The sequence below is a fragment of the Rhopalosiphum maidis genome, chromosome 2 (assembly GCF_003676215.2).
Source record: "Rhopalosiphum maidis isolate BTI-1 chromosome 2, ASM367621v3, whole genome shotgun sequence".
Taxonomy (NCBI): domain Eukaryota; kingdom Metazoa; phylum Arthropoda; class Insecta; order Hemiptera; family Aphididae; genus Rhopalosiphum; species Rhopalosiphum maidis.
This window is the reverse complement of record NC_040878.1, coordinates 69414106-69432557: the sequence shown is the minus strand read 5'-3', so window position 1 is coordinate 69432557 and position 18452 is coordinate 69414106. Positions and strand designations below refer to the sequence as shown.

The following is an 18452-nucleotide window of genomic DNA, read 5'->3' as shown; positions in this document are numbered from 1 at the left end:
TAACAATTTCTGTTTCTACTTATTTTTTAATGCTTGCAGAATTGACATATAGATTAGATATAATTGATTCATAGAATTTGAGTATCGCCCTGACTTAACATATTTTAATAGATTTCCGTACTATTATAAATTTCTAACAGTAATGTATTTATTTAAACGATAAATAACGATGTTAATTATTTTATTATAATTTACAAACATTATTCGTAGGAATTTAAATAAATGTTACGTATATTATTTAATAATTACTACACACAAGGACATTTTTTATTTATTTTAAGAATAATATCTATTTATTCGGTGTTTATAATTTTGTACTATGAATGACATGAATCTATTTTTTCTGTCATACGATATTTACAGAAAGATGTTATTTAATTTCGAGTTATATAAATTGATATAATATTAAATATGCTATAAGCCTATAAATGTATAATATTGTTTTAATAAATAATAATTATCCAAGAAATAGTTATATAAAAATAAACATATTATCACGAAATGTATTAATAATGTCTAGTAACCTAGGCTAAGACAGTAAAACACCGTCTTCACTTAGAATCGTTTTTTGTACGCAACACGATTTAAGATAGAGTACTAGATACTATCTTAAATCGTGATATACAATGATATATTGTTGAATTCGTGTTATAATAAAGTTTATTATATCATGGTTGAATTCAAATTTTATACATCCATAATTAATAGTGACCCACTCGCGATACCTAATGTACATCAAGGCGGTACCTAATTGCCTAACTTTATTTTTTTTATATATCTTATTATTGTTATTAACTTAAATTGTGAATTGTCTGTAGTTAATCAAACTATACTTCCTATCGTAATTTTGTATTTCTGTGTTCGTTGATTTCGCCGTAGACTAAGCTGCAGGGGCAGCGCGCTATACTATATGACAATGTGACTATTGTCACTATAGACTACAGAGTACAGTACAGTTGTCACAAACCAGTAAACCATAATCAACATTAGATAGTAGATACTAAATTACATTTACAATCATAAAATAAAAAACTATATTTCTTTATGAAAATATTGAAAATACTAATCAAGTTAAAATTCTACTTAGACCAAGACCAGTATACAGTCAACACAATTTTTTGTTGCTGTTTGAACCGACAACGCCGCGGGAACTCCTTTCACATTATTCACCACCTACACCTACAATATATATACGATATTACGATGGTAATACACATTAGACTAGTATATTACTCGAGTAGGAGAAAACCGGTTACGCGTGATTTCTCTTCGAAATTTAAAACTATTACTGATCTTCAAATTTTTCACGATCTCAGTCAACGTCAAAGTCCACTACTTCTTACTTGACGGATTTCATTCATTCGTTCGTACGAATCATTATTTCTAAATTCGTCTGTTTATCGATGAGACTTTTATCGCTAATCGCTATCCATATTAAGTCGTTGGTGTAGTTACCTACTTTTATTTCGCTAGTACACTTCAGTGAACGTCATCCGAATCATCCGATCGATACCGCAAGTCGATTGCTGTAATTGACAGGAATACAAATCCATAGAAAAGTAAATAAAACAACTTATATAATTTATAATTTGTAAAATTCTATAGTAAATGTAAAATATTGTTCCGGTGTCAAAATATACATCTGCCAAGACTTAGGTAATATGTATAAATTATAACCACATTACTATAATGTAAATTATAATGACTAATGAGTAAGACCACTATAAAAAAAATAGAACCAGTAGAACCTACTATTGCCATTCGCCACTATAATAATAGGTACATCGGCACATCGTGTGATGTCCGGTGAACCAGTGACTTATTCAGTGGTATTTCGAAAATTATATTACCTATTTAGTTATAACTGTAAATTTTTAAATAATAACTTTAGGTACGGTTTCTAAAAGGTTTAAATACATTTTACGTTCGTATAATCGTATATACAACTCCGACTCATGCTGCATGCATAAAACAACAGCCATATTAAATAAAAGTTAAATATTGCGGCAAAATGATGTGTTAATGATGTATTCATGTATTTAATTTAATATTATAATTATATGAATTACTGGGATTTCCAATCATTCGCCCATACCTACGCTACACATTTGGCCTATACAGCAGTTAGGTACCTACCTACTACCTATATATAATAAGAACTTCTTATTAAGAAGGTATTAATGTGTTGTAGATTTTCGGAACATTTCATTTTCTACCTACGTTCTAGACGTCTCATGTATCTTATCATAATATGCCTTATGTATAGTTATATTATGGCAATATTATGATGGTTACCCTATGGAGTGCTGAGATTAATAAAAATAATAATTAATATTTTTAATTTAATTCAGTGCCATTCGTTTGTACAGCCGCCACTTCTGACTTGTTATAGTCTACAGTATATTGTGCAAACTGCAAAATGACAAATTATAATAGAAGAAATTGTGAGCGTGTCGTAAATGATACAATTAATCGATGGCCCCAAGACGAAATTGGTATACTGGATGGAAATTGTTCTTTTAACATTGACGTAAGTAATAATCATATTATCAAATAGGTACTTATTAAAAATTAGATATTGTTATGTATTTATCAGGTGTATAAGATAATGAAAATATGAAAAAAAAAATAAAGATAACTCATTTTTACCTTTTATTTTCTAGTATTTGGGATACGTTGAAGTATCGGAACCCACAAATTCAAAAGTATGTCGTGAATCATTCGCTAAACTATATCAGGAATACAAAACTGGTATTTGTGACACTAATCCTGCTATTCTATGGATAACAGGATATGAGTTAAGAATTGTTGACAAAAGATCAAAGGTTATATATTTCTGTAATAATATTATATATATAAACTTATCAGTTGATCGATAAATAAGAATAACCATAAGCATAGGTGGAGATTTAGTCAAAGTTAGGGGGAGACTTGAGTTTTTATAAAGTATATTTTTCATTTGAATAAGCAAATATTTACAAAATTATTTCCCATAAGCATACTCCTCTATTAATGTTTTAAATATTTTTGTTCATGAACATTAACATTTGTGCTAATTTGCTAATAAATAATATAATACATAAAACATCAATGTGAAATGAGTACCTACTACCTAAATCCCGATGAGTAAGCAGTAAAGTTAAGTCTTAGTTAATAATAATTTGATATAATATTTCTATAAATTATAGCAGCGAAATTTTAAAAATGTGGTTCTTATTTAATTTTTATTGAATACCAACTACTAAAACTACTAACAGATGAATAGAATGTTTTTACTAGTCAAACGCATTTTTTGGTGGCTTGAAATTTATTTTTGGTTAACTGCTCGACTGTGATAAGCAATCCACCTATGGTTATTAGCAAGGGATACATTTAAATAATGAATAAATAGTTAATAATTAGTTTAATAATATAGTGAATATAAGATTATAATATAAGTGTCTATTATGTAAAAAAATTTAACTACAGAAACTTACTTAAAAAACAAACATTGAACATTGTTACATACTCTAAATCTAAATATATAATATTATATTTATTGTATTTTCCTATCTAATCAACATTTTCAGTGTTGATTAATGATCAAATTTTAAATAAGAAGATTTATATGTTTTAGAATTTAATTCTGGCTCAAACTATTGAAAATATAATATTTTGTTCATCGACCACAGACTTTTCAGACCAGTTATTCTATACTAGCAGAGACTCTTACAATAACCGATGGCTGTGTCACATGATTATTGTTACAGAATTTTCAGTATGTATTTTCTCTATTTTTATACCGGTATATACTAAAAATAATATTATTATAAATTTGACTTAAAATTCTAAACAGAACGACCGAGTGTGTAAAGCAGTGGGATTTGCATTTCGAGTATGTCAGAGGCGAAAAACCATACGAGAAGGAATTGCAACAAATACAACTAGTACCAGATCTATAGGTTAAATAAACTAAAGTGTACATGTACACAACATCTAAATGTGTTGTAAAAATATACATATAAATACATTTTTAAAAATGTATTAAGATTGTAGCGTTGTAAATTGTAATTATTTTCATGTACCTATGCTTTAATCATTTAATAGTTTTATGCAACAAACATAAGCGGTACTTGGTAGAAACTCATGTGGGTGCAAACGTTTATGGTGATTTAAAAACCTGTGTGGATGTTTCCCCACACCACCTAATATTTAACTGCTGCTATTACATAAGTAATAAAAAAAAAAGTGGGTATCGCTCTGCTGTATAGTAGAGATGGAGAGTAGGTCACTGGTCTCTATAATGGATGTGTTAAATTTGAATGCAATGACGATTCTGAACGGAGATGATTTATCAGTCAATGATAATTAGTAAGATATATTATATTACCTATATTTAAACTGTAATATATCATTATTTTACATGATTTCAAAAAAAATTTTCATTTCATACGCTCATAACATTTTTTCTATATTGACGCTGGAATTTTTTTTTTGAAGGAAAACTTATGGATAACCTTGTATTGGGTTTTTTTAACTTTAAGTATAAATCACAAAAATTGTATGAATTTTCAACTTTAAAATTTCTTGCAAATTTTCGCGATTTTGATATATTTTGTAAATTTATAAACTTTAAATGCTTATAAACAAAAATTGTGACTAACGATTTTTTATTTTTTTTTTACTACGATAAGTTCAACTTATAATAAGCCTTGTATTAAATTTTAAAGATTTTTTGGACAGCCAAATTTTTTTTATCGGCATTTCAAGAAAAAAAGCTTAGAAAAGTAGAAAATTTAAATTGTCTATAAGTAACTTAAAAAAGGTCAAAATACTTTTATCGTAAATAGATAACTGTAATATAAACATTTGGTGAAAATTTAAAGTATTTACAATGATTCGTTTTTGAGTTACAGCAAAATTAAAAAATCGATTTTGTCGAAGTGGTTATACGTAAAAATTCCCGTTTTTCCGTTATTTTTTTTAAAACGTATATAATTCATTATTTATTGTTAATAAATATTACGGGTATAATCTAGTTCACTCTTCTTATTTATTTATGTACAATGCACATGCATGTAATTATTGTAATTATATATATTTATGAGAATTTAATTATATGATAAATTAATTTACTCTAATTCAACTGCAAGCATACCACATACCTATGAACAAATGAAGAAGAAATAGGTTTAATATTAATTAATTTATAAATTAATATTAATTAAGAACACAATTAATATATTGGAAATAGGTTTATAGGTAAAAAGGATAGTTAGAATACTTTTTTAGATTAAAACCAATATTCGGTCTTTGGGATTTCGTCTAAAAATTTAAAATTTCATTTGTGTGGTTACTAATAAGAAATTAATGAAACCCTTTAAAAAAAAAAATACTTGTTAAAAACAATAATTTTATTGCTCGTATCAGACATTAAGTTTCTAGTGCTCGAAATATTATCATTAAATTTCGATCCTCGTCTAAGATATTAAAATCATAGATAATATCTATGATTAAAATAATCTTGATAGAAGATTTAGGTAGTTTAAACGTTGGTATGACATGGGTACTCTTGATATTACCATTGCAATTTTCCATGTTGGAAATATCTTGATCCAAATAAGGTTCATTTGTTGGCATTTCGTCTATATAATTTACATTTTTTTTTATTGTTTATCCTATTAGTATGAATATTTTCAACTATTTGAAGTTTTCTACGCAAGGTTTAATAAATATTTACTCGTGTCGAGGTTATAGATTTCTTCGTTTAAAGTTGTACCATTCAAATCAAATCCTTGACCGAGATATGAACTCCTCTGCCAGAGGATTAAGATTGAATGTTGGTTTGAAATCGGCTATCTCAATAGTATTATCATTGCAATTTTCAATAAGGGAAACATCCTTATCCAGAACAGATTCGTTTGTTGGAATTTCGTCTATATCGTCCTGATCCAAAACAGCAGTGTGGGGATATATCTAGATACATTTTTTTAGATAAGAAATTATTTTTTTTTCATCTTATCTATATAATTTTCAATTCTTTTATTTACATCTTTATCTAGATAAAATGCTAATTACCTACGAGTACCACCTATCTAAATAATTTATTTTGACGGAACAGAAAAAAAAATTGAAAATTTATCAGCAATATCTTTTTTAAGTTAAAAATTTTTAGAATTATTGGTTTTGTTTAATGCTATCAATCTTTGACGCCGTTCATATTTATGTGATGTGATCTCCGTGGTTGATTTCAAAACCACATGAATATTATTAATTTGACCGTATATTAATAGTGAATATTTATAAAAATAAATATTAAGAGGTGCCTACCTACTTACTAATTTGCGAAAGAACAAATAAAAAAATAATGTGTCATAATAGTGTAAAATAGTATAAGTGTCATGAGTAATTATTAGCTATTTTTAAATTAGAATATTGGAATTAATTGGGTTATGCTTATTTATTATAATCATATCCATTTAAAATATTTATACCTATTTATAAACAGCTAATATTGTCATTCAAAAGTATCTATATTTTAACTATTCCTACAAAAAGAACACTTATCCTTTGATATATGCGTCTTATAGTCTTATACTCTTATAATATTATGTGCTGTTTAGTATTCTTCTAATTATTAAAAAAATTAGGTATGTATCTACTATTTTGAGTATTTTGTTATTCTATATGCACCTACACATCATATTATATATTGTGTATTACCTAATTAATAATTAGCAGAGTTCGGGTTTTATAGCACTAAAAATAAATTAAATATGTGCTATAATATGACCTAAAAAATCTTTAAAAAAATATGCCTTAAAAACATGAAAAATAGTAAAAATAAAAATGTATTCTGTTCATAATTAAAAAAAACTTATATTTAATAACTAAAGATTATTTATGAATTAATAGGTACATCTATAGTTAATTAAAAACTACTGTTTATTTACATTTTTAATTACTGTTCGATAGGCCAATACGCCAGACTATTTAAAAATGGACTTTAATATGAACGAAAATATGGGTATTTTTCATAGGTATGTATTCAAAAAAAAAAAAAAAATGATTAAAATAAATGACAATATTTTATAATTTTTATACCAGATAGTATAAACTAGATTTATGAAATTACAAAATAAAACGTTATATTATACAAATTAGCAAAAAATAGCACTAGAAACCTAAAATATGCAAAAAATAGCATTATACAATTTCATATTTAGTGTTCCTGATGCATAAAACAAATGTATAGCTATTAGCTCACTCTGATATCTTTATCTGTATCCTATAATAATTAGCAAATACTATAAAATCCGAACCCTAATAATTACTAATATATTATATACTGACATACTGTAAATATTTCGTAAAACTGTAACAATAGTTTTTGTTTGATTTTTCATTATTAGGTTAAGATATGTGATAATTTAAAATGTTAACTATAAATTAATTTATAGTTAGATGAAATTCAGGGCTATAGATGTATAATATTTTTTAATTGAAAAATTAACTTATGAAAAACTTTATATTCAAATCTCAAGCATTTTTACTCAGCAAACAATGTATAATCGACAATTATAAACCAATACAAAACTATAACTTATATAAACTAAGAAAAAAAAAATGAAAATCTCATGCTTATAATAAAATATAAATAGCTTAAAAACAGTCAATAAAATGTTAATGTAAATAGAAAATGATTAACATTTGGGGAATATTTACGATTATTCGTTATCAATAGTTATACAACAAAAAACTAAACCAATTTTGTCAAAAATTGGATTTGCATAAAATTTTATGTTTTTCCTTATTTTTTTTTTTGTTTTTCACAATTAAAAAATATTGGTTATTTTTGATTCACCTCTTTTCTCAGTTTACCATCACCATACCAACTATATTGAATTTGCTACCTTCCTTAACCGGCAGAAACCACCCGTATAATATTGAAAATCGAAGTATTTTTACTGCCCTAAAATATGACAATAGACAGAAAAAAAACATCATTATGATTTATGATATTATATCAATACATTCATCGCTCCACTCTGAATCTAAAAATAATGATTATTCTGATTTCAGTTAATTGTAAAACCAATAAAGTCATGACATTATATATAATATATGTAAAAACATCATATTGTTATGAATAAACCTGTGTAGGGAGAAGATTTGAGCAAAGCAATAAACACAAACTTGACGGTTATTGGTAAAAAACGACTAGGAAAACGGAAAAAAACGACCAAGTGAAAAACGTTAATTTTGGTTAAAAGTTATTAAAATAATTGTTGTCATAAATAAAATTATTTTTAAATTACATATAAATTCGAAAGCACGCTTGTTGAAATAAACTTTACATTTATATTAATTTTTTAATATGTAAGTTATAAATATATATTTTATTAGAAGTAAGGATTCAAAATCACAGGTCATTAGCCCAAAGTTATATTTGTATACCTACACAATGATACACATGGGTTGCGATAAACTAAATTTTATCGTTAAAAATATAATCGTATTTATACCTATGTACCTACGTAGTTTTCATGAGCGAAGTCGCAACGATGATAATAATAATAATAATAATATAGAGAACAGACATCTATTGCTTATTGAGTATAATAAAAGTTTAAATTACAACTTTGGGTGTTATAATAAGATTGTGGATATAAACTATAGGTTCTACTATATTTTGTAAAACATTAGGCGTCAGTTACATCTTGATCGTTCGACGTGAATACGCGGTACTTTACGGAAATTTAATAATTAACTAAAAATAATTGACTTTTATAATATATTTATACTTAATTACTACCTACTTGAAATTTAAAAGTTAACTGCATTTAACGTTTTTTATCGTGTCGTATTCTATTCGTTATAATATCTATACAATTTATTTATTTATTTATAAAATGTCGTTTTTTTCCTTGTCGCTTTTTTATCCTAGATTCATAGTTCACACAGGGATGGATTTAGGTAAGTATGTGGTGGCCCTTGGTCGGACATAAGCAAGGAAATATATTTTTTTACTTACCTATTAAATAACATTTATTATCATATTTGGTAGTAGTAACAATTAACTAATTATTTAATAATAAATAATTATAAAAACAATCAAATCGAGTATAACTAGTATAACAGTATAAGTAATATAATCATAATATTTTTCCTGTGTCCTAATTTAAATATCATAAAATTGTGGGGGCCCCTAGGCTGCAGCCCACTTAGCCCTCCCCTAAATCTGGCCCTGGCTTCACAAATCACAAGTACAGAATAAATTAAATTACATTTATTCTGTGTTTGTGTAGTACACTAGTATAGTAGTATGTGTTTATTGCTTTCCTCAAATCCATCTAATTTGTCATGCTCAAATCCATGATTTGAAGTACTGTTATACTATACCATCTTAATTCGTGCTCAAATCTAAAAGTTAGTATGAATTCTAATATATTTTAGGGATTTTTTTTTTTTGTGAACTGGTCATTCTTAATATTGATTATGTTATCAACAATCACTTGAACTGTAAATTTATTACAATTTGTATTTGTATAATACCTATTTCTTATGTATGACGAGTATTTACAAAGTGCATGACAAACCTACAAGCATTTTTTGAAATATAGTAAACTACTATTAATTATTTAATTGTCTTAGTGAATACAATCCGTTATTTATTATCTATAGTATTAAGTTTTATTTTGATAAAGCGTTGTTATAAATGGCTATGCAATTTAGGAAGCCTAAACGAAACCTACGTGTTAGGGATTCTGACGGTCTTCATGACAATGAAAATGAAGAAAAAGTGGATATGGATACAGTTCTAAAACTGCCAAAACCACAAAAAGAAAAAACAACAAAGAAAGTTAACACTTTGAGCTTTGGCGATGAGTTAAATGAATGTGAGTATTTTTAATTAATTATTAAATATTATTATTGATCATGGTGTAATAATTGTATTTTTTTAGGTGATGATGGCGAAGAATTCAAAGTTAAAAAATCATCATACAGTAAAAAAATTAAAAAGCAAATGAATAAAGAAAAAATGGGTAGAGATAAAGTTGAAAATGGCAAAAAATCAAAAATTATTGCTGATACAATGAAATCTATTGTTGATGAAAAACCAACACATTTTAATGTAAATAATTGTTTAATTATGACAGTTTTATGATTTTTAAATGTTATTGTTTAATGTGTTTAGTCCGAACCTGTTGAAAAAGAAATAATGCTTACAGGCCGAGCTGCTGAAATGGCCGGCTATATATCATCAGATGAAGAACCTGATTCATACAGTTCATCTCATAGATTTTCTAATCCTGACCAAGTTAAAATATTATTAAAAAGTGAGAAATAGTAACAAACTGTTAAATTGTGGATTATTACAATAATTTTTAAGTCTAAATATTAAAATATGTAAGATAAAATATATTAAATTCAAATTAAAGATAAACTCTGGTCACTCATCTTATAGTGTATTTATTCATTATTGTTAAACGTGTGAAAGCAATGTAGATATTAAATTAAAATAACTTCTTTGTGGAGCTGAGTTAAAAGTTAAAAACTGAATTTATTAAGATTTTTTCAATATTTTTTGCAGGTTGTTGTCTTTAGTTTTCCTTTATGCTTAGAGAAACAACTATGAAAATTAAAAATTACTTCTTCGTAATATTGTTTGTATAAATTAGCAAGTAGATTGTTTTGGAACCATTAAAAAAGAGGAATAATTGGACCAAATATGTTTAAAAGAAGGCAGAAATTCAATTTAAAATGATATTGTATTCTTAATAAGTAATATAATAACTTTTACTTTTTAGAGGGACAAATTCCTGATGCAGCGTTAATTCATGCTGCTCGAAAACGAAGACAACAAGCACGTGATTTGGGAGAAGATTTTATACCAATATCATCACAGTCTCATAGGTATCTTTATAAAATACTAATAATATGAATAAAAATTAAAAAAATAAATTTTGTAGTGAATCAAAAGTCGATAATGAAAAAATGACTGGTCGTCGTTTAACACGAGAAGAAGATGAATTAGAAGATAGCGATGATGATGGTATTATTGTTATGTCTGGTATTGTTAGTCAAGCTGAAGATCGTAAAAAAAGCTTACACACTACAATGGCGGGTAATTAAAATATTTAATTTACTATTAAAATTTAGATAGTCTAAAATAATAAATTGATTTTAGATCACACTAACAATACTGAGTTTGAAGATCCTGATGAACTTGATGAAGATAATGATTGGGAAACTCAACAAATAAGAAAAGCAGTAACAGGTTCACAGTTAGCTGCTGCACAACAGGAATCAGCAGGCATGACTGCTTTATACAATAATATGGTCATACAAGAGCAAGCTATGATGCCAATATTAATGAATCAAAAACCTCGATTTTCCGATTCATACGCTCCACAAGGATTGATGTCTACAATGAACCCAGATGATATCATAAATAAAACTAAAGAAATGTAATGTATCTTTTTTAATAAGTTTATAGTTTGTATATCTTATCTGTATTTTTATTTCAGATTGAATGAGCTGAAAGAAAATCAGAATCCAGATCAGAAATATTTTGGAGATATGATAAATGAAATACCAGAGATTAAGAATAGAGTTGAAATGTTAAAAATTAATGTTCCTGAGTTGGATGATTGTTTTCAGTTTTATCAAGATTTGCGTGGGTACGTCACTGATCTGGTAGAATGTCTTGATGAAAAGGTAGGCGTGTTTTCTAATTTTAGTGATGTTATTCAATAGACAGACTACTGTAAAAGAATTAATTGGATCATTTTTGCTCTAATTGAAAAATTTAATGTTAACATTTTAAAATACAATACTTATAACTTTATTTTAATGAAAACTTTGTATTATGCAGATATGAATTTACAATTTATATTATTTAATATTTTCCAATAATAACAAAATACTATAAATATCAAAATTATTTTACATTTTTGTATTTTGTGAAAAGTATGATAAACTATAATATTAAGAATTTTTAAGTCTCAATTATAAAAATAATAATGTTATTGGATATATTTATTGCATGTAGAAAGATACAAAAACAATTATTAATTTTAATATTACTTTACTGTCTAAATAAGGTGTTATAAGAATGCTTATAAATGTTAATTAATAACTTTATGTTATTTTCATATTTTTCTAATCTTTTTTACAAATTATAATTTTATGAATTCTTAAATCAATAATATTCGTTAATTTCTTAATTACTTGTTAATATTTATACTATTCTTATTAACTAATTTAAATTGTTTTTAATAGATTCCTATACTTGTGGGATTAGAACAACGTTTATCTAAGATGTATGAAAAAAGACGTACAGTTTTGGTAGCCAGGCGTAGACAAGATGTTCGGGATCAAGCGGAAGAATCTTCAACTAATAGTAATTACTAATAAATATTATTTATTAAGATATATGTAAATTTAAACTTTTAAATAGAATTAGGAACATCAATAACACATACAAGATCTGAAGAACAGCAAAGAAGAGCTGCAGAGCGTGAAGGTCGTCGTATCAGACGTATGAGAATGAGAGAAATAAAAGCAATAAGTAAACATGCCGACGGAATGTCTAGTGATGAAGAAGTTCCTGAAACAGATGCGTCAGCATTTAGAAATCAATTAGGTATAAATAATTTTACAAATTATACTTAAAGAATCATAACCAATATTAATATATTTAAATTTAATGTGAATTTTTTTTTATATTTAGAACTTATTAAAAGTGACTCAAACATGTTATTGGATGATGTTCTTGAGGAATTTGCATCGGTTGATTTAGTGTTAAAACATATGTTAGAATGGAAAAATAAGTATTTGGAAAGCTACATTGAAGCATATGTCAATGTGTGTTTACCCAAGTTAGTAGGACCCTTTGTTCGTATAGAAATGCTTACATGGAATCCATTAGAGGTAAAATCAACTTTAAGTTTTAATTTTAAAACTAATTGTAATTATATAGTAAAATATTGATTTAATTCAAGTACATATTTACATTACTTTCCCATAAACAAATATGACACAAACATTGTTAAAATAATAAGATAAGTCAAGTATTTCTAATATCGTTTTTATTAACTAGTCTCATCTTTTTAGATTTTGAATGGATTGATTAATGTATTGATTTAACTATGATATCTTTGATGGTGGTTTTGAATAGAAAATTAGATCTAGTTTGTACTTTCAAGAGGTTAATATTAAAATTTCCCTATACTTTTTTTTTATAATCAAGAAAATTGGGAATTTATACAGTAAACCAGTTTTCAACTAAATTGATTTCTTTATTTTGTTATAAATTTAAATTAAAAAACAAATAACTGCAGATACTTGAAATTTTTACCAAATGTATATATTATAATTTTTTATACATGATTTAATTTTCAAAGTATTTCAAATCTTTTTGAGCTATTTATAGACATAAGAAATTTTCGATTTTATTTTTATAAATGTCAATAAAAAAATATTCCATGGGTTAGAATTCTTCAAAATTCAATACAAGATTTCACATAAGTTATTCTTATATCTGTATAAAATTATTAAAAATACATTGACACAATTTTTTTGTTTAAATGCATTTGTAGTTAAAATTTGTCAAACTACACGTATTTTATAGTAAAAAAAATTTATAAAATCTTATGTTTTTATAGCCAAGGTTTGAAAATGTTATGAAATATCCCTCATAAGTATTTCATAATGTGACTAAAAAATATATAAACCCAATTATTTTTTTATGATCATTTAAATAAAATTACGTATTTTTACAATGAATAAAGATGTTAATTATTTTGATATAAATTAAAAACATTGTTAGTGGGATCTTTTACTATATCATATATATTATTTTTAAATTTACCATGAGTAAATTATTTAAATCAATTAAATAATAAATGTATATGAAACTATGATGTTCTGTTTAATATTGATTTTACTGTGTTATCTTTACAATTCAAAATAGAATATTTATTGATTCAAAAACGATTGTGTATATTTTATTTTAAAATCAAGCCAATTGATTTTAACAATTGTGTATAAATTTAATTTGTAATTTTTATAGGATGATTTGAAGTTTGAAGATATGTTTTGGTATAAAAGTATGCAAAAGTATACAATGAAAGGAAATAATAATATTGATCAGTTGACAAAAGATGTTGATTTAGAACTAATCCCCAAAATAATAGAAAAAGTCGTGCTCATTAAAATTGATCGTATGTATGACAAACAAATATGTTAACATTTAAAATAAAAAAATATTCCTTTTTAATTTATAGAAATGGTTACAAGCCAATGGGATCCATTGTCATCAAAACAAACAAAACATATCTGTAATATTGTTAAGCATATACTGGACGTGTATCCAACTATTGATCCAGACAGTAAATTATTGATGATGTTGTTGAATAATATAGTGGACAGAATACGAGATGCTGTCGATTATGATGTGTTTATTCCAATATCGTCTAGACAGTGAGTTAATTAAAACATTTATAAAATTAATGTATTCAAAATAATTTTACTTTCAGAGCAATGAATACTGGTCGTATGAATGTATTTTTTCAAAGACAGTTTAACATGGCTGTAAAATTATTAGGAAATATATTGAGTTGGCATCGAATTATCGAAGATGCTGTGTTAATAGATTTAGCCATAAATCAAATACTTAACAGATATTTATTAACATCTGTTCGGACATTACAGCCTCTAGAAGCTATTTTGAAAATTACAATGGTACATTTTTATAGACTGTATAGTGTATAGACACATTGCATTAAAATTGTTGAAAAATGTTATGTTTATAGATTGCTCGTATGCTACCTAATTCATGGTTATCATATGGAAACACTACCCCTAAAGAATTAACACCATTTTTAAACCAGTCAAAATTAGTTTCAATGGAAATAGATAAGTCACATCCTCAGGCAAAGTATGTTGAAATATTTGTAATTTTCAAATAGAATGTTTTAATTTATTCTTATTTTTAAAATTTAACAATTTTTTTTTTTATTTTATTTAGACTTGCCTTGGATAAACTCAATGAAGTCCTCAGACTATGACATTTCATTCTGATTTATACCATCAGTATATCATTCTTAATGTACTAATGAAATTTAATTATTAAAATTATCTATATTTCATTATAAATACTTGTATGTACTTTTAGACATGTGTAAATTGTTAGACTTTGTAACATGTTTATTTATACTATTAATAAAAATGATTTTCTTCAATTGAAAATGGTTATTTTTCATGACCAACTTGATTAGAATTCAAAATGTAATTTTTAACCATTTGTTGTATATTTATTTTAATTGTAAAGCATAAACAAATAATACATTAAACGGAGCTTACAAGTTAAAAGTTATTTTTTAAATTCTCAAATCTAAATAGTTTTCATAAGATAGAGAGGCATTTTATTTTACATTTCACACAATACTATAAAGTTAAGTTTTTCTAACTTTACATTGTAATCAGTAAATGACTCATAATTTGTAAACAATCTACAGAATATAATATTATAATCCATTTTTTAATTTTATATTTTTTTCCATGTTTGCCACAATTTCATAGTCTATTGATCTTACTAATAAAATACCAATTAGGTATTATTTACGACAAAAATAAACGTCTTAGAAATACTTATATATTAAATATTATAAATGTTATGTTAGGTTTACCAGATATTTTTAATATACGAATAATACAAAACTTCTCATTCTATATATAAATACATATTATGATCATAGAAACATTAATCGGGTACCTACCTAAACTTAATGTTATTTGTCATATAAAATAAACATAATTCTCGTTCAAAAACAGATTGTTTTTGAACTAGAAGAAAAAGCATTTTATATTTTTTTAAATTATTTTTACAATCTATTTACACTTATTGGATTATTAAATACTGAATAATATTATATAAACTATAATAATTAATAATTTAAATATATACTCATTACAAGGGGGGTGACAATCATAATCATAAGTAAATTTTCGTAATATCATTAGAAAAATTAATTTATTATTCATAACTAAAATAATAACAATAATTTTTCTATTCTAGAGGAGTGACGGTGACATGTTACTCTCTTGCACCCCTAATGGGTGCCCTTGTACTTGTACCTTAAGAGTTGCACAATAATTGTAATATTCATCCACATATTGTGTATGATGTGTTATATGTTGATACATTTATGAAGAATGATTATTGATTATAAATAGATATTCTTATGCGATATATTAAATCATTAAAACTTTAACGAGTTTCCTGTTAATTTGCTTTTTTGATTATTTTAGAAAAATACTTTCGTTGAGATAAATAAATAAAAATATTTAAATTTGCAAATGTACAATATTGAATATATATATCATATATGTTACGGGCAAAGTAAACTTTCGGGCATTGTTTACATTACCCAATCTATGTATATTTTGCTCGGTGTTTTTGAGCAATACATTAAAATACTATTTTGGCCAGATAGGGTTATACTTTGACCACAGTAAATTGGACATTGTAACTTGAGCCAGGGGTGACTTTAGTTCTTTGTCTGGTGGAGGGGGGGTTATATTTTTATACATTAATATTATATAAATTATACATAATTAAATCAATTAAAATATTTGACAAAATAAAGAGTAAGGTGTCTCGGGGGGACCATGGCCCCTATGGTCCCCTAAAAGCCGCTACTGTCTTGAACTATTAACTTACTATTTAAGTAATTTTTTTTTTTAATGTGTTAAGCATCTAAGAAGAAGTAAGTATAGTGAGGACAGGTATGAGGTATAGTCATAACTAATAGGTATGAGAGTATAGAACTAATAGTATAATATTATGAAACCATTGTCTGTTAGTAGGTACTTCAAATATACTAGTATGAGCCACCAGGTACATAGGTGCAATTTGGGCTAAATTTATGGGGGTGCTAAATAATTTATGTTGGCCAAAGTGGTCCAATGGCAATCGCTGTGCGTTATGGGCCGGGGATTTATGAATATTGTCTATTTGTCTGGCGATGTATACACGATGAAGGCATCTTCATATGTGTTGCATTTAGTTTCCTAGCTGGCAGTGTGCGCGTGTGTGTGTATACTGTGGGTACAGACTACAGAGGTTAAAATGTATTGATTTAAATTTGCGTTTTTTTTGTACGAAACAACTAAAAATTATTATTAATGAATCGGATGATTAATATAATAATAAAAAATAATTTAAGAACTACCTAGTATTATAATATTTTTTATTTTAAAACTATTTTAATATGATACGAAAAAAGTTCAAAATATTAATTTATTAAAATAATTACTATTGATTAAAAGACTTAAAATTAGTTTTTTTTTCAAAAAACAGTTAACAGGCCGTACTCTTCAAAAAAAAACTTGGCTTTTTAAAGTTTTTTTATGCGCTTATTGACTTGGCAATACACCTTATTGTAAATGTGAAGTTTCGAAATTCAAAACCAATTCCTTCACCCAGTAATGTATAAAATTAAGTTTTATCAAGAAAATGACTTTTCGAGGCCTTTTGTAGTGAATTTTTAGTTTATTGAAATTCTTATCGTTTAAAATGATAGAGATACGTACTTTTATACATTCTAATCTATTTGTAGAAGTCTATCACACACTCTACAGTTTTAAAATAATGTTAAATTAGATTTTTTTCAAAAAGACCGTCAACAGGTGGTCGTGGGCCCGATAAGAAATCAATTATTTGTCTTTATTTTTTGTGTTATCAATAATAATTAATTTTTTAATCAGTTAACTAGTATAAATACCTATATTTTATATATTATGTTATTTATTACTTAATGTTTCTTGACAATATTGTTTCTAAATTTACTTTTTCTGTTTTCACTTACTTGATGTAACTGTACTACAAGCAGCTTATAGGAAGTAGATAATTTATTCAATTATTGTGGCAAAAAAACATGTTCAATTTGTAATTTGTATTATATTTTATGCTATGTTATTCCTGTAATTTTTAAACTATTATTATTAAAAAAAGAAAAAAGAAGAAAAACCAATAGTAATAATAGATTCTCGGCCTGCGGCTGTCGGAAGAGACCCGCGGGTTCGTTTTCTGTGTGAGACGATTTTGCGGCAGCCGTTGCCCGACGCGCCGTGATGAGCGGCTATCGCGTGCAATGTTGTGCGCGGCGACTACGAAAACACCAAGTGCTGCGGCGGTGTGACTAGGCGGGCGAGATTACAAGATGTGACAGCGGACAGGACAGTCGTACATGTCCTTTCATAGGTATCGTTTTCGCCCTGGCGCCCCGTCGGTCATATCTGTTTTCGGCCGTCGCCGATGTCGCGCATATGCAGCACCGTGTACAGCATTCTCCGTTGCCAATATATGTCACAATCACCGGTTGTTATCCGTGTACTGGCGTTGGCTATCACGCGCCGCCAAAGCCGCCGTGTCGCGAGAGTGTCTCGCGTGCCTGTGTCCGAGT

At 26.3% G+C, this 18452-nt stretch overlaps 3 protein-coding genes across 6 annotated transcripts; 2 read left to right on the top strand and 1 right to left on the bottom strand.

The window, feature by feature from the left end:
- Positions 1–1300: 1300 nt before the first annotated feature.
- Positions 1301–4023, top strand: LOC113554158 (protein numb homolog). 4 transcript variants are annotated; one of them, XM_026957877.1, is made up of 5 exons: positions 1301–1656; positions 2370–2530; positions 2664–2825; positions 3617–3757; positions 3836–4023. In XM_026957877.1, the coding sequence occupies exons 2-5, from the start codon at positions 2420–2422 to the stop codon at positions 3944–3946; spliced, it is 525 nt and encodes a 174-aa protein (XP_026813678.1). In that variant the 5' UTR covers positions 1301–1656; positions 2370–2419; the 3' UTR covers positions 3947–4023. The 4 variants fall into 4 exon arrangements, with proteins under 4 accessions (XP_026813678.1, XP_026813676.1, XP_026813675.1 ...); XM_026957875.1 differs by having other exon boundaries at positions 1302–1559; XM_026957874.1 differs by having other exon boundaries at positions 1302–1559; positions 2352–2530.
- Positions 4024–5412: 1389 nt separating this feature from the next.
- On the bottom strand, positions 5413–7869 carry LOC113552570. The gene is made up of 3 exons (XM_026955429.1): positions 7861–7869; positions 5720–5834; positions 5413–5624 (listed from the first exon to the last, which is right to left on the bottom strand). Exons 1-3 carry the CDS (start codon positions 7867–7869, stop codon positions 5413–5415), a joined length of 336 nt encoding a protein of 111 aa, XP_026811230.1.
- A 1670-nt stretch (positions 7870–9539) lies between these two features.
- LOC113552724 (PAX3- and PAX7-binding protein 1) lies at positions 9540–15053 on the top strand. Its single transcript, XM_026955597.1, has 15 exons — positions 9540–9878; positions 9945–10114; positions 10178–10319; positions 10791–10896; positions 10953–11107; positions 11171–11450; positions 11511–11700; positions 12265–12385; positions 12443–12628; positions 12716–12915; positions 14057–14207; positions 14271–14466; positions 14523–14727; positions 14799–14923; positions 15014–15053. Exons 1-15 carry the CDS (start codon positions 9698–9700, stop codon positions 15051–15053), a joined length of 2448 nt encoding a protein of 815 aa, XP_026811398.1. The 5' UTR covers positions 9540–9697.
- The last annotated feature ends 3399 nt before the right edge of the window (positions 15054–18452 follow it).